This window comes from Haliotis asinina, chromosome 3, assembly GCF_037392515.1.
Source record: "Haliotis asinina isolate JCU_RB_2024 chromosome 3, JCU_Hal_asi_v2, whole genome shotgun sequence".
NCBI classification, from domain to species: Eukaryota; Metazoa; Mollusca; class Gastropoda; order Lepetellida; family Haliotidae; genus Haliotis; species Haliotis asinina.
The window spans coordinates 85348610-85363912 of NC_090282.1; the positions used below are offsets into that span (position 1 = coordinate 85348610).

Consider the following 15303-nt stretch of genomic DNA (forward strand, 5'->3'; position numbering starts at 1 on the left):
TGCTAGGTAGAGTGGAGGGGTAAGGACTGACAAATGCTAGGTAGAGGGGAGGGTTATGGATTGAAAAATGGTAGGTAGAGGGGAGGGGTAAGGATTGACAAATGCTAGGTAGAGCGGAGGGGTAAGGATTGACAAATGCTAGGTAGAGCGGAGGGGCAAGGATTGACAAATGCTAGGTAGAGGGGAGGGGTAAGGACTGACAAATGCTAGGTAGAGTGGAGGGGTAAGGATTGACTAGGGGTATGTAGGTGAAAGGGATAAGGATTAACTAGGGCTAAGTAGAGGGAAGGGATAAGGATTGACTGGGGAACGGTTTTTGAAAATCATTGTAAAGAATCCAGAAGGGCAATTCATATTCCCCGTAACAACCTGTCCTAGAATATATTCACACTGGGAGACAACTTAATGCAGCTTTCATTCTGTTACTTCAATAGCTGACACCTCCGTGGCTATTACATGGTTGTTCAGCTCGATGCCCAAAAGATGCACATGTATAAAGAAACTAGTTTGTTTACAAACTCACCAAGTTGACAACACATCCCACTGGGATTTTCTTTCAAGACTCTTCATACTTGTGCAGATACCTTAACTGTTGTTGAAGCATGAATAATACATTACTACACATGTTTCAATAGCACGACTGCAAGAAGTTCCCTGTGATATTGCAGATTAAAAGAGACATGAAACAGGTTCAAGAGACACATACTAAATGTAATTTTGGACACTCATATAATCTGGTGACATGAGTGTGAGGTGTATACTCACTGAGAGGGTAGTAGCCTTTATTGCCAGTTGTGTTAAACACCATCAAGTGTTATTTCCTGGCTGGTCTTGTTCAGCAGTATTTACATAGGTTTTATTTGTAAATTGTGATATTTACTTTAACTTTGAACAAGTGTATTGAGAAATAATTGTGTTATGAAGGATATTATTCTTCACTTAAAAATTCCAAACCAGTCTTTAAGTTTCTGCAGATGTAGATATGTCTGTGTAGATTCTTCTACACTATAGTTTTGAACAAGACATATGTACTTTGTCTGTAGCATTATCACAGATGTGTGTATAATGCAATACAAATGATTTAACCTGTGTTACAAGTCCCCTTCAGTTCTACCCACACCCTTTGTGAAACTGATCATATTCAGAGTTTGTGGGCCTTTTAGTCCATTCAGAGTTTTGTAAAACCTTCCTTAATAGGCATTTAGAAACCAGCATGATAAAATTTTATGGAACGATTTTTATGGATAGACAACTTCATTATTGCAAACTCCATAAAAATTGTTCCTCTTTGGAAACCTATTTCATAATGTTCTGATCTGAAAGCAGATTATAAGCTTACACAAATGCAGACAGGCATTTCACAAACCAAAGCTAAGATCTCAGTCATCTTCTGTGATGACACCTGCTGGTCACAACGTGTGAAGCCATTTCTGGTTTCTCCCCCATGATATTCGTGGAGTATTGCTGAGAGCAGCGTAAAACCATACTCACTTATTCCAGCTAGACACAGGATCAGTTCTATTCTTCCGGGAAACCATACTAACATTATAAGATTAGGTAATTAAATATAATACATATTTCACCTAAACCTTTGAAATGTCTTCTCTAAATCCCCTTATTTTTCAACTGTTAATTCTGGACATTGTTAAACCTGTGAGATGTTGGTTATCTGGTTACAGTTACTATTCCACCATGTTTAGCTGTCTGTAACTGAACACATGTCACAGACAGGCAACAATGTTGCCCTACTTTCAAGTACTAAATAGCTGTTACAAATGTTTAAGGGTGCAGATCAAATGCTTTCATGATGTGAATTCAGTTGCTTGAAGACTGAGGCTATTAGTTAGTCATGCATGCTTCATAATAGTTTCCAGTTCAACTGCAACTTAACTTGGTCTAGTGCTACTGAAGGACAGTGGTACATATACTACTTGTGTCATATGTAGTTGAGGTTGTGGTGAGGTAGCTGAGTGGTCACAGTTGTAGATCATCATGGCCTGATTCCAGGTTTCCATGATTTGTAAAACTGGGCAAAGTAATGGGTATATAATTAACCATCCCTAATTCTTAATGATGATTCTCCCATGGACTTGGCATCTATATAAAATAAAATCCTAATGTTTTATTGGATAAAAATGTAAACTTAGAAGAAAAATCTTTATAAATATTTTTTGCCCCATATACACTTCATAAATTGCCAAAAATAAAATACTTTGAGTATTTAGAAGGAATATTACTTTGATGAGTGATTGTATTTTTTTCTCCCTTAGTAACCTTAAGTCTTCTGAGGACAAAAATCCACAAGACAAAAATAAAATTGGTAAAGGAATTACATATTTTTGTTCCTCATGAAAACGTTACCCTTGATAAGTAATTGTTGTGTAGGGGAAGAGATGGTGTTGTAACAGATTCTAGCGCTTGTGGTGTAACAAAAATTTAGTGCTGGTGGTGTAACAGATTCTGGTCCTGTGGTGTAACAGATTCTGGTTCTGTGATGTAACAGATTCTGGTCCCATGGTGTAACAGATTTTGGTCATGTGGTGTAACAGATTCTTGTGCTGGTGGTGTAACAGATTCTGGTCCTGTGGTGTAACAGATTCTGGTCCTGTGGTGCAAAAGATTCTGGTTCTGTGATGTAACAGATTCTGGTCCCATGGTGTAACAGATTTTGGTCATGTGGTGTAACAGATTCTTGTGCTGGTGGTGTAACAGATTCTGGTCCTGTGGTGTAACAGATTCTGGTCCTGTGGTGCAAAAGATTCTGGTTCTGTGATGTAACAGATTCTGGTCCCATGGTGTAACAGATTTTGGTCATGTGGTGTAACAGATTCTTGTGCTGGTGTTTTAACAGATTCGGGTCCTGTGGTGTAACAGATTCTGGTCCTGTGGTGTAAAAGATTCTGGTGCTGGTGGTGTAACAGTTTCTGGTGCTGGTGGTGTAACAGTTTCTGGTGCTGGTGTTGTAACAGATTCTGGTGCTTATGGTGTAACAGATTTTAGTGGTGTCGTGTAAACAGATTCTGGAAATGTTGGTGTAACAGTTTCTAGAGCTGTGGTGTAACTGATTCACATGTTTTCTTTTCAGATATTTAGTAGCCCCAGGCTGTAACTATGGCAATTGAAATAAAGCATCAATGTGTTAAGTTCATAATTACAGAAACATGCAAAACATAAAGGAAGGTATCGCAAATGTATGCATCACATAAATCATAGAAATTTTGTTATCTAATAATACAGAGTTTGTGCTGGGAGTTAGGTGTGTGGTTTTGTCTTATATCTGGTGCCTGGTGACTCTCTAGTGATGAGGTATTTAAGTTAATGGAACGTTTTGAGTTATAATGCCAACTAATTCAAGGAAATACATGACCACCTACACCCATAAACAGGGGGAGAGATTCCTGACACTTAGCTATTTCATTATTCTACTCTTGCAGGTGAGTAGAATGTTTGAGAGACACCACGATTAGCAGAACGCAGTGCACAGACAGTTCATTTGTGAATGAATTTATCATTTTCTCAGCTCATAACCTTTACCATTACGGAGCAATATGTGTTAAATGTTCGCTTGTACTGTAGACTGACATCAAGTGAAAACCATTTAGAAAGAGGCTGATCATTTAGCCATGGAATTCAGTGCTTTTCAAAGATGGTTTTATTACCCGTTTAACCTCCACGTTCAACGGCAGCACGCTTAATGGGGGAACCATCACTTACAGTGACTGACATAAGCTTGCAGGTGGACCCACATCTGACATTCTACACATAGTGATCAAATATTCATCTTAATAATGCTTCTAATTAGCAGTGGTTCAGGGAATCTTTAGTTAGTCCATTAGGAATACTTTATGATCATGTATTAGTCTGTTAGAAATACAGTCATATATTCTCAAGACAGACTAAACCTTGTGAACTAACACTACATTCTAGAACTGAATAATAACAGCATCATATTTTCAAATTATGGAACTCAGAGACAAAGTTTATACACGTAATTGGTATAAGTACATATTTAGCTATTTTAAAAAGCACCATAATAACTGCTGACTAAAAAGGATGTCATATTCTACCTGTAGGGAGCTTTGTTATGATAGATTACATATTTATTTTTCATAAAATATTTATTTTAAGAAATATATTTTGAAGAAATTACAGAATGATGTTTTGATGGCCATGACATAGGACCCAATCATTCCCTAATAGTGAGCTATGACATGGTATCATGAGTAAGTCTTAATCTAATCTTGCATGTGCCTCATGACACAAACAGAGGAGATATCAATTCTTGCAACAGGCTTTGAGTACACACACAGGGAACACATGACACTGGTCTTTGGTTTCACTGCTCACATTTGTACAATACACAGACATGCTGCTGTTGTCAGTCACCTGCAGTTCTCAAATGTTTACAGAAGGTAAAGTAGTCCTCTCTACAGAAAATGAAAAAAGTAAACATCTGATTTTCTTCTTTTAATTCTATTTTCTTTATAATACTATTTTTATAATCTCACTGGTAAAATTTATACAAAAGCCTCTCAGATTTTTAAATATTTAGAGGTCTGCTGTACTAGACATTATTTTCTAAAAAAGAAATAGAAACAAAATCATATTAAGGAATCATGTACTTGTGTCTTTATAGATACATGTGGTTAGCATAAGTATTGGCATCTGCTTGTAATTTTCTCATGAATACAGACAGCATGTTTTTTCTATTTGAAAGTCATGCCATGTGTTTGAACACTGCTTCTGTGCTAACATCTGCATGAGGTGTGATGATGTTTAGAAAATATGTTGGAATTTTCAATCCTGCATACCCTTACTGAAGGTTAGGCAACCTTGCATCTGAAAGTCCAATGTATGAGATGCCATGTAGGTTTGCCAAAGATGGCTGGAGACATTTTGAGGAACACAGAAAACAAGCTGATGTTGAGAAATATACAGTAGAATCTGATGCTAAGGAACACTGAGATGAGGCTGATGTTAAGGAACACTGAGAAGAGGTTGATGTTAAGGAACACCGAGAAGAGACTGATGTTAAAGAAGAAAGGAAACTGTGCAGGGAACACATAATGGACAATGAAACATTGCCCCATATATAACTGATCATACAAAATCATATTCTTCTGATTCATTATAAAAAATTGGAGGAATTCAAGTGATGGAATCAGCAATCCTAGGTGATATATGAACCCTTCTCAGCCTTCAGTGACATTCAGTAAACAAGATGGTCACCATGCAGTGTCTTTCTTCATACATTAAATACAATTGGATCAATGCCCACCAACAAGTTGACCTACGATATGTCAGACCACTGGTTGTATCAGACTTTTACTGTGTCTATTAATGCCTTAACTCATATCAAACTCAATCAATAGTTAAGAATTAAAAATATGTTGAAATTATTCCAAATAGTAATTATGATGAACATACTACATATATATGTAGATTCCTTGAGGTAAGCATGAGAAATGGTTCTGTTTTCAATTCATATTATTCACACAGGTTTTCTATGTGTGATGTGGACTGTGTTTCAATGGTTTGCTAGGTTTGATTGTGTCAACTTTTTGTGTCAACATAACAACTTGGACTGATCCAAGCTTTATTGCCTAACATCCCTATAATCACTGATGACTTCACCAACTGCATATGGTTCATTGAACTCCAGCACAGACTGGGAAACACAAAACGTAGTTGTCTCACGACTTATATACATAATCAGTTTTTTTTAGCATATCTTTGGTAATGTTCACAGGTGGGGTTTAGCAACATGCCTGGGTCATGCTTACTTGCCTTTAAACATTCTTGTTCCTTCATAAAACTATTCTCAGATGTGATGGTAGCTTCAATGGGAGCAAAAAGGGGGGCATATATCTGCTCATGTGGGTTACAAGACATAATGAGAATAGTGTAAGCTTGTGTGAACTGTACTGATATATCAAGAAAGTTGAACTAAGAGCAGCATACCTCAACTGAAAGTGTGCAACATTTTCCCTAATGTGGCTACATGATCTACTGGCATGATCAGACAAACATGTCACATTACAGGTAATAGTATGACCAGACAGACATGTCGCACTACAGGTAAGAGCACAACCAGACAAACATGTCACATTACAGGTAATAGTATGACCAAACAAACATGTCACATTACAGGTTATAGTATGACCAGACAGACATGCCACATTACAATAGTAGCACAACCAGAAAAACATGTCACATTACAGGTAACAGTATGACCAGACAGACATGCCACATTACAGGTAATAGCACAACCAGACAAACATGTCACATTACAGGTAATAATATGATCACACAAACCTGTCACATTACAGGTAATAGCATGACCAAACAGACATACCACATTACGGGTAATAGTACGACCAGATAAACATGCCACATCACAGGTATTAACCAAACCAGACAAAGAGGTCACAGTACAAGTAAAAAGACATTAACATTAGACAAGAAAGCTTTAGTAAAGAAATATTTTTATGTGACGGTATGCTAAATACAATGATGGTGCCTTGACAAATGGTTAAATCATAGCATACAGAAGCACATTAGTTAAGCCATTTTCAAAACCTAAAATTGAAACAATGTGCAGTGCTTCTGAACTCTTTCTTTCCACTTTGCTTAAGCAGGTACATGCTTCTCTTAAGCCTTTAACATGAACCAAGAGTAGAATGTCATAAAAAGGGAGGTATGGCCTGCATTTATCATAGCAATTACAGCACAGTAACATACAACATTACCTACAGGGATCTGCCCTGGAGAACATATCAATCTCACCACTAAGGTCGTGGTTTACCCAAGGTGAATCTACACTTAGACTAGCTCAGACAGTTTTTAAAAATCCAATTATTCTGTGTCAGATTACCCATTGTCCTTTGGGAAATATCTTGACATGAATCTAAACAAAAAGCCCCATTCTATTACAAAAACATGTTCAGTTTGGACAATCCACTTTAGATCCATCTACCGATTGGTTAACTTTGATTTAATACAGAATGGAATTTCCCATTTAAATAAAGTAATTTCTGATAAGCATGAAAATGTCAGGAGTCGGACTGTGGCAGTAGAAATGTACATTACATTTACACCAGAAAAAGAATGGTTGAATGTACACTGATGATATTTTGAAACATAAGGCAGAGCCTGCAAGTGCAGTGTTAAATTTTGTCTTGAAATATTTAACACATCAGGTATTTAAACAATGGCAAAGACCAATTAGGGAGGCAGCAAATTATGAACAATGAATCAGGTTATTTATTATTGTTATTCAGAGAGGTATTTATTTTTGTTACTCAGAAACGTAAAGGTATGCAAAGAATTTTCTATTGGGCTCATTGTGTATCCCAGTTGGAAACAAAAGCTCTTTCTGAATGTCAAATTCTCCCAATTATTTGTGTATCTTTCTAATCTAGAATGCCTGCTTTTACACTGTGGTAATCAAACTGTGAGTTAATGTTGTATTAGATCAGTCAGTCAAATGTACCTTTATCAAGGTGAATAGTTTAGTGTGCACTATGTGTAGCACAAACAACAGTGCAAACCATCTCTCTATCTATCTATCTATCTATCTATCTATCTATCTATCTATCTATCTATCTATCTACCTATCTATCTATCTATCTATCTATCTATCTATCTATCTATCTATCTATCTATCTATCTATCAGCTTCACGCAAGCATTGCTCTTTCCACTGTCCAGACTGTAAAAATGGTGAAAACTATTCTTCTTTCAATCAGTCTCCTTATAAACATAAAGCTTTAAAGATCACATGCAACATAAAACACAACTTTGCAGATTCTGATACCTTTTGGTATGCACTTAACGAAACAAATCATCAAAACTGCTAATTCAATCTTAGATGAAAAAGAGAAACCAGGCAATGAAAACAAGCCAGTGAAATTGTTAATGTTAGAGTTAATGATTCACTAATTTTACCTCAGTGCTGGGGGAAAGTGGTTATATATATAAGACCACTAATGTTTGTTCCATTTAAAACAAACAATCCCCAAATGTTCAATCAGACAGGGATCCAGTACACCTGGGGATGCAGAACATTACATCCTCAGCATGGTTTAGATGGACAGGAATGGCGTACATCATATCTTCAACATGGCTTAGATGAACAAAAATTCAGTACATCACATACTGAACATGGTTTAGAGAACCAGGGATGCAGTGCATCACATCCTCAACATGGTTCAGACAACCATGGATGCAGTACATCACATCCTCAACATGGTTCAGAAAAGCACTACATCACATCCTCAACATGGTTCAGACAACCATGGATGCAGTACATCACATCCTCAACATGGTTCAGAAAAGCAGTACATCACATCCTCAACATGGTTCAGACAAACATGGATGCACTACATCACATCCTCAACATGGTTCAGACAAACATGGATGCAGTACATCACATCCTCAACATGGTTCAGAAAAGCAGTACATAACATCCTCAACATGGTTCAGTCTTGCAGTACATCACATCCTCAACATGGTTCAGACAACCAGGGATGCAGTACATCACATCCTCAACATGGTTCAGACATGCAGTACATCACATCCTCAACAAGGTTCAGACAACCATGGATGCAGTACATCACATCCTCAACATGGTTCAGAAAAGCAGTACATCACATCCTCAACATGGTTCAGACAACCAGGGATGCAGTACATCACATCCTCAACATAGTTCAGACAAACATGGATGCAGTACATCACATCCTCAACATGGTTCAGAAAAGCAGTACATAACATCCTCAACATGGTTCCGTCTTGCAGTACATCACATACTGAACATGGTTCAGACAAACAGTAGTGCACTACATTACATACTGAACATGGTTCAGACATGCAGTACATCACATCCTCCACATGGTTTAGATAACCAGGGATGCAGTACATCACATACTGAACATGGTTCAGACAAACGGGGATGCAGTACATCACATACTCAACATGGTTCAGACATGCAGTACATCACATCCTCCACATGGTTTAGATAAACAGGGATGCAGTACATCATATCCTCAACATGGTTCAGACAAACAGGGATGCAGACTACATCACATCCTGAACATGGCTCAGACAACCAGGGATGCAGTAAACCACATCCTCAACATGGTTTAGACAATCAGGGATGCAGTACACCACATCCTCAACATGGTTTAGACAACCAGGGATGCAGTACATCACATACTGAACATGGTTCAGACAAACGGGGATGCACTACATCACATACTCAACATGGTTCAGACATGCAGTACATCACATCCTCCACATGGTTTAGATAAACAGGGATGCAGTACATCATATCCTCAACATGGTTCAGACAAACAGGGATGCAGACTACATCACATCCTGAACATGGCTCAGACAACCAGGGATGCAGTAAACCACATCCTCAACATGGTTTAGACAATCAGGGATGCAGTACATCACATCCTCAACAAGGTTTAGACAACCAGGGATGCAGTACATCACATACTGAACATGGTTCAGACAAACGGGGATGCACTACATCACATACTCAACATGGTTCAGACATGCAGTACATCACATCCTCCACATGGTTTAGATAAACAGGGATGCAGTACATCATATCCTCAACATGGTTCAGACAAACAGGGATGCAGACTACATCACATCCTGAACATGGCTCAGACAACCAGGGATGCAGTAAACCACATCCTCAACATGGTTTAGACAACCAGGGATGCAGTACACCACATCCTCAACATGGTTCAGACAAACAGGGATGCAATACATCACATCCTCAACATGGTTGAGACAATCATGGATGCAGTACATCACATCCTCAACATGGTTCAGAAAAGCAGTACATCACATCCTCAACATGGTTCAGACAACCAGGGATGCAGTACATCACATCCTCAACATGGTTCAGACAACCAGGGATGCAGTACACCACATCCTCAACATGGTTCAGACAACCAGGGATGCAGTACATCACATCCTCAACATGGTTCAGACAACCATGGATGCAGTACATCACATACTGAACATGGTTCAGACATGCAGTACATCACATCCTCAAAATGGTTAAGACAACCAGGGATGCAGTACATCAATACTGAACATGGTTCAGACAACCAGGGATGCAGTACATCACATCCTGTACATGGTTCAGACAACCATGGATGCAGTACATCACATACTGAACATGGTTCAGACATGCAGTACATCACATCCTCCACATGGTTAAGACAACCAGGGATGCAGTACATCACATCCTCAACATGGTTCAGACAAACAGGGATGCAGTACATCACATACTGAACATGGCTCAGACAAACAGGGATGCACTACATCACATCCTCAACATGGTTTAGACAAACAGGGATGCAGTACATCACATCCTCAACATGGTTAAGACAACCAGGGATGCAGTACATCACATACTGAACATGGTTCAGACAAACAGTAGTGCACTACATTACATACTGAACATGGTTCAGACATGCAGTACATCACATCCTCCACATGGTTTAGATAACCAGGGATGCAGTACATCACATCCTCAACATGATTCAGACAAACAGGGATGCAGACTACATCACATCCTGAACATGGCTCAGACAACCAGGGATGCAGTAAACCACATCCTCAACATGGTTTAGACAACCAGGGATGCAATACACCACATCCTCAACATGGTTTAGACAGCCAGGGATCTGATGCACCACATCCTCAACATGGCTTAAGGAACCAGGGATCTGGTACACCGCAAACGTGTTGCTGGTCACTTAAGATGGGTTGTTTTCTAAATGTTAGTGATGTGAAGTTCCCCATAAAGATCTCTGAGTACTAATTTACCACAAATGACATTGCAGAACCAGTTGTCTTCGCCCACCATTCATAGCAGTGAAATTTTATTTTATGTGCTGTCCACTCACTTGAAAAACTCATGACATGTAGGGTATAAACCCAATGTATGCTCTATCAATACATAAATCCTCCTGCATAATATTTATATACAATTATACAATCTCCCATCGCTGCATGGGCTGCTTGTCCTTTGGCTTAACGGGGATTACTTGCTAAGTATTTGAGCGGTTGTACATAACATGAATCAATCTTGCATCAACTCAGATACCCCCACCACTGCCCACCACTGCCCACCACTGCCCACCACTGCCCACCACTGCCCACCACTGCCCACCACTGCCCACCACTGCCCACCACTGTTTGAAGGTGCTATCACAAAATCATTTTGACAGATTAAGAAATATACTCTTAATGAGGTATCCCTTATCCTGTTTTATATGTAAGTTAAAGAATTAACACCCATAATAAAACATACTGCATTGTGTGAACACTAAGGCATAAGTTGGCTGGGTATACCCAAGGGTGTGGGAAAAGGGGGCTTGAGATAGTTGTTTGGGTACACCAAAGGGTCTGATAAAAGGGTGCTTGAGACAGTTGGTTGGGTATACCCAAGGGTGTGAGGAAAGGGGGCTTGAGACAGTTAATTGGGTATACCCAAGGGTGTGAGGAAAGTGGGCTTGAGACAGTTGGTTGGGTATACCCAAGGGTCTGGTGAAAGGGTGCTTGAGACAGTTAGCTGGGTATACCCAAGGGTGTGAGAAAAGGGGGCTTGATATGGTTGGTTGGGTTTACTCAAGGATCTGGCAGAAAACACTTGACTGGGTCTAGACAGCATCTGGATGAAGGGGTTCAAGGATTCGTTGGGTTTACCAAGGATCTGGAAAAGTGGGGCTCGACGGTTGCTTGGATCTACTTGAAAGGATATGATGTCGGAAGATTCCTATAAAACAAGTCAACAACACAATGAGTGTTGCTTAGCTCTGATATGATTCAGTATGGTAGACAAGGAATCATGGTGGAATTAATGATTTGGGAAAATGAAAAGCAAAGTCTGTACTGGATAGAAATTCTGCAAAACTAGCCTACACACTGTTTTACAGAAATCTGTTGGTCCTTACATCTGTTTGCTAGTTTAGATGACCACATGTCTAACTAATCACTGAAAGAGTTTGCATTTTTTCTTCTAAAGGAATTCCTTTTTCAGTTAAAGAATATGTCATGCTTTTGAGCTGAAAGCATTAAATTCTGATTATATTATACCTTATATTTGCATTGACAGACCTCCATTGATTAAGTGGCTTTGAACAAACAAATGAATTTGCGGATTTGTGTAAATTATCAAATTTCATAAATAACCCCTAAATGGCAATAATCAATTTCTCTCACAGAAAATACCAACATACATAAGTTTTCAAAAATAAACTTTTACCAGATTTAAGGTGTGCATTTTACAAATGGTAGTTGATGCTGCCTAGGTGTAATGTTGTGAACTCTGCCCCTCATCACACCGCTAACATGAAACAAGCATGTTGACATAAGCCCACATCACTGCACAAAATGACGTAATTGTAGCAACTTTTTTATTCATAAAGGCGACATTGTAACAGCAGATTTGACCTTTCGGTAAATTTGGGGTGCACAACCCCCTAGACCATGCCTCCGTCACAAATACTAACCTAATCAAGTGATTTTAAAAAGCATTAATTCCACGTGATATGAAGACAATGAGGGTAATACAAGGCTAATTCATAGGGTCTGGATGTGAGCTGGTGCAAAGTCAATATTAACAGCGGAAATACACCAGCCTTTAGACACTGATACAGTTTCTTTATCATATATTCTGGTTTCAACTCCAGGCCGAACACTGACATTATCCTAACAGATAAACACATATTGCTAATAAATTAAACACATCATATTTTCTTATAATCAATATATCATTTGTTATGATTCTCAAAATAAATATTTACAAATTTCTATTGTTCTATTTACCTATCTATAAATGTGGATGTATGAATATGAGTAAGTTAAAGTTCAACCTTCATCAATATCGAATGTCAAGCAAATCCATTGAGACAAACTTTGTATATTAAGGCAGCACTGGCTTTTAACTTTTACATATAAAGTGCCTTGATACACACCCAGTGTTGACACAATCGACTTTACAAAACGCAATTCAAACTAGGTCAACACATTTAAATGTAAACACATGATAGCAAACAAAAACAGTAGGTTTTATGCTATCCTAAGCATGACATGACTACAGCTCAAATATTATCAATTCCAATCTCAACATGACAATACAGCAATAAAACAGCAAAGCAACAGGTAAGCTCTTACCTTAAATAGCATTAATGCAGCAATCAAAATACAGGTGTAAAACTGTGAAGTCACATCCATGATTGAGTGTAAGTTCCTGTCAGTGGGTCTACAAGCATTAGCCGTGTTCACATGAAGCCAAGCATCAGCCTGAATGGGAGCCTGCCTCTTGTTGGATGATTAAGTTCACCTGCAGCTTACATGACATCAATGTAATCCACCTCACGTTTGGGGAGTCGCAGTGATCGTGGGGCTAACAGGGGGAAGGTAGGCTCTAACATAGTAAGCTAGCACAGATCCCCACTCGCAGTAGTCTCTGAGGTAAACGGGGGATCCGTGTCACACAGGAAGTGGGGACCTAAACTGGGATTGGTTTGTTCACTGGGAAAATCACTGGGGAAAATCAAACCATTGGCAGATCAAAGTTAATTTGTCAAATCATAAAGGACACTGTACAATTATGGGTGTTAGGATTCCAACATGGTGTCATTAAACTGAATGTTTTTTTAATTGTTCCAGTATTTAGATACTGGATAGGGGTGTGGGTTTCCTCACATATTTCACAAAGTTCAAGTAATGCATTATTATACTTTAAATATCAGTAATCAGGACACCAGATCCATATGCCTGATTCTCCTTCTCCTCATAATGAGTATCAGTTTTCTTGGCATTGACAGCCAATCAGTATCGTATATTTGTTGTTCATTGTAGATATTATTTCGGTAATGGGCTAATTAGGTCTTATTGGATAAAAATGACATAATGGTAAATTAGATAAACAAACTCTGGACCTTCCCAGTACTGATCAGAAATTAAGTACTGACACATTATTTCCCTTCAGGAAAGGCTTTTAAAGCAGATTTTAAAGATTATTTCATTCTACCCCAAAATAAGTGAAATAATGGCTTCATATCTAGTTCTATGAATGCTGTTTACAGATCAAGCCATGTGTGACATTTGTCTTTTCCTGTACACACTTAGTAATAAGTCAAGTGAAAGCACCTAAACTGATTTGTAAGCTGGAGGTGTAGTTGAGCTGACTCACCTCCACATCACTACTGAAGCACAACGTTATTGGATAATTACCGAGGTACAACTCAGGCAAAGTCTGGTGTTAAAGGGGCACTCACTTCTACGTACATCAGTCAAACAGTTACACCAGTGTCATCTGTTGGCCATGATATGTAGTAAGTCTATGAATATTTATTGTAGGGCTGCTGTTGAAGGGATGATAATTTCAGATGGGAAGTGGTAAACATATCACACAACTACTTCATGAAATATCAACACATAATCATTGCATGATAAATACTTTAGAACAACCACATTTATTATATGGGGTTAAGGCTGTATGGAAGGCTTGATACAGATTAAGATGAGTGGTTTAATTCTGAGATAGCTTGTCTGATGTATATTGTGTGGCTGTTAGCATTTGTTGACACAAGCCATGTAGACCCAGTGCTGTGATATACTTGTTGTTGTGACATAACCGATCATCAGACAGCGCCTCGCTGGGCAGCCATGGCCAGTGGATGGGAATACAGTGATTGATGACTGAGACTCACCTCACAGTCACACTCAATTCAGCCTTTGTCAATAGTAAATGTGGCTGCCTGTCAAAATGGCCTCACACTGATTGTGGAGGGCAGACTTGTCAACATTTGAAGGTACATGTCTTCATTTAACACTCTTTGTCTGAACAAGTATCTGCCTTTAACTGTTGTTGGGGCCTGCCCTAGTATTGGCACTAATTACAAACACACGCAAAGGCTACTCCACTGTCATGTAGAGGTTGCCACTACTGTCATGTACAGGTTGCCACTGCTGTGACTTGAGGCATTTGGCTTACAGAGTTGCCCCCATAGTGATACCAGAATGCAGTGCTGTCATGTAGAGGTTGCCACTGCTGTCATGTAGAGGTTGCCACTACTGTCATGTAGAGGTTGCCACTACTGTCATGTACAGGTTGCCACTGCTGTCATGTACAGGTTGCCACTGCTGTCATGTACAGGTTGCCACTGCTGTGACTTGAGGCATTTGGCTTACACAGCTGAACCGCTTATAGTTACCAGGATGCACCGCTGTCACATACAGGTTGTGACTGCTGTGACATGCAGCATTT

General features: G+C 38.9%; 1 protein-coding gene across 3 annotated transcripts in view; it reads right to left on the minus strand.

Moving 5' to 3' along the window:
* Positions 1 to 15303, minus strand: part of LOC137278651 (thrombospondin type-1 domain-containing protein 4-like) — a 228971-nt gene that overhangs the window by 68107 nt on the left and 145561 nt on the right. Inside the window, exon 1 of one of the 3 annotated variants that reach the window (XM_067811151.1) lies at positions 13203 to 13504. The exons of the other annotated variants lie outside the window; for them this stretch is intronic. Coding sequence (XP_067667252.1) covers positions 13203 to 13262 — 60 coding nt within the window. The 5' untranslated portion in view covers positions 13263 to 13504. Of the gene's footprint in view, positions 1 to 13202; positions 13505 to 15303 lie in introns of those variants that run through there. 3 annotated transcript variants of the gene reach the window in all.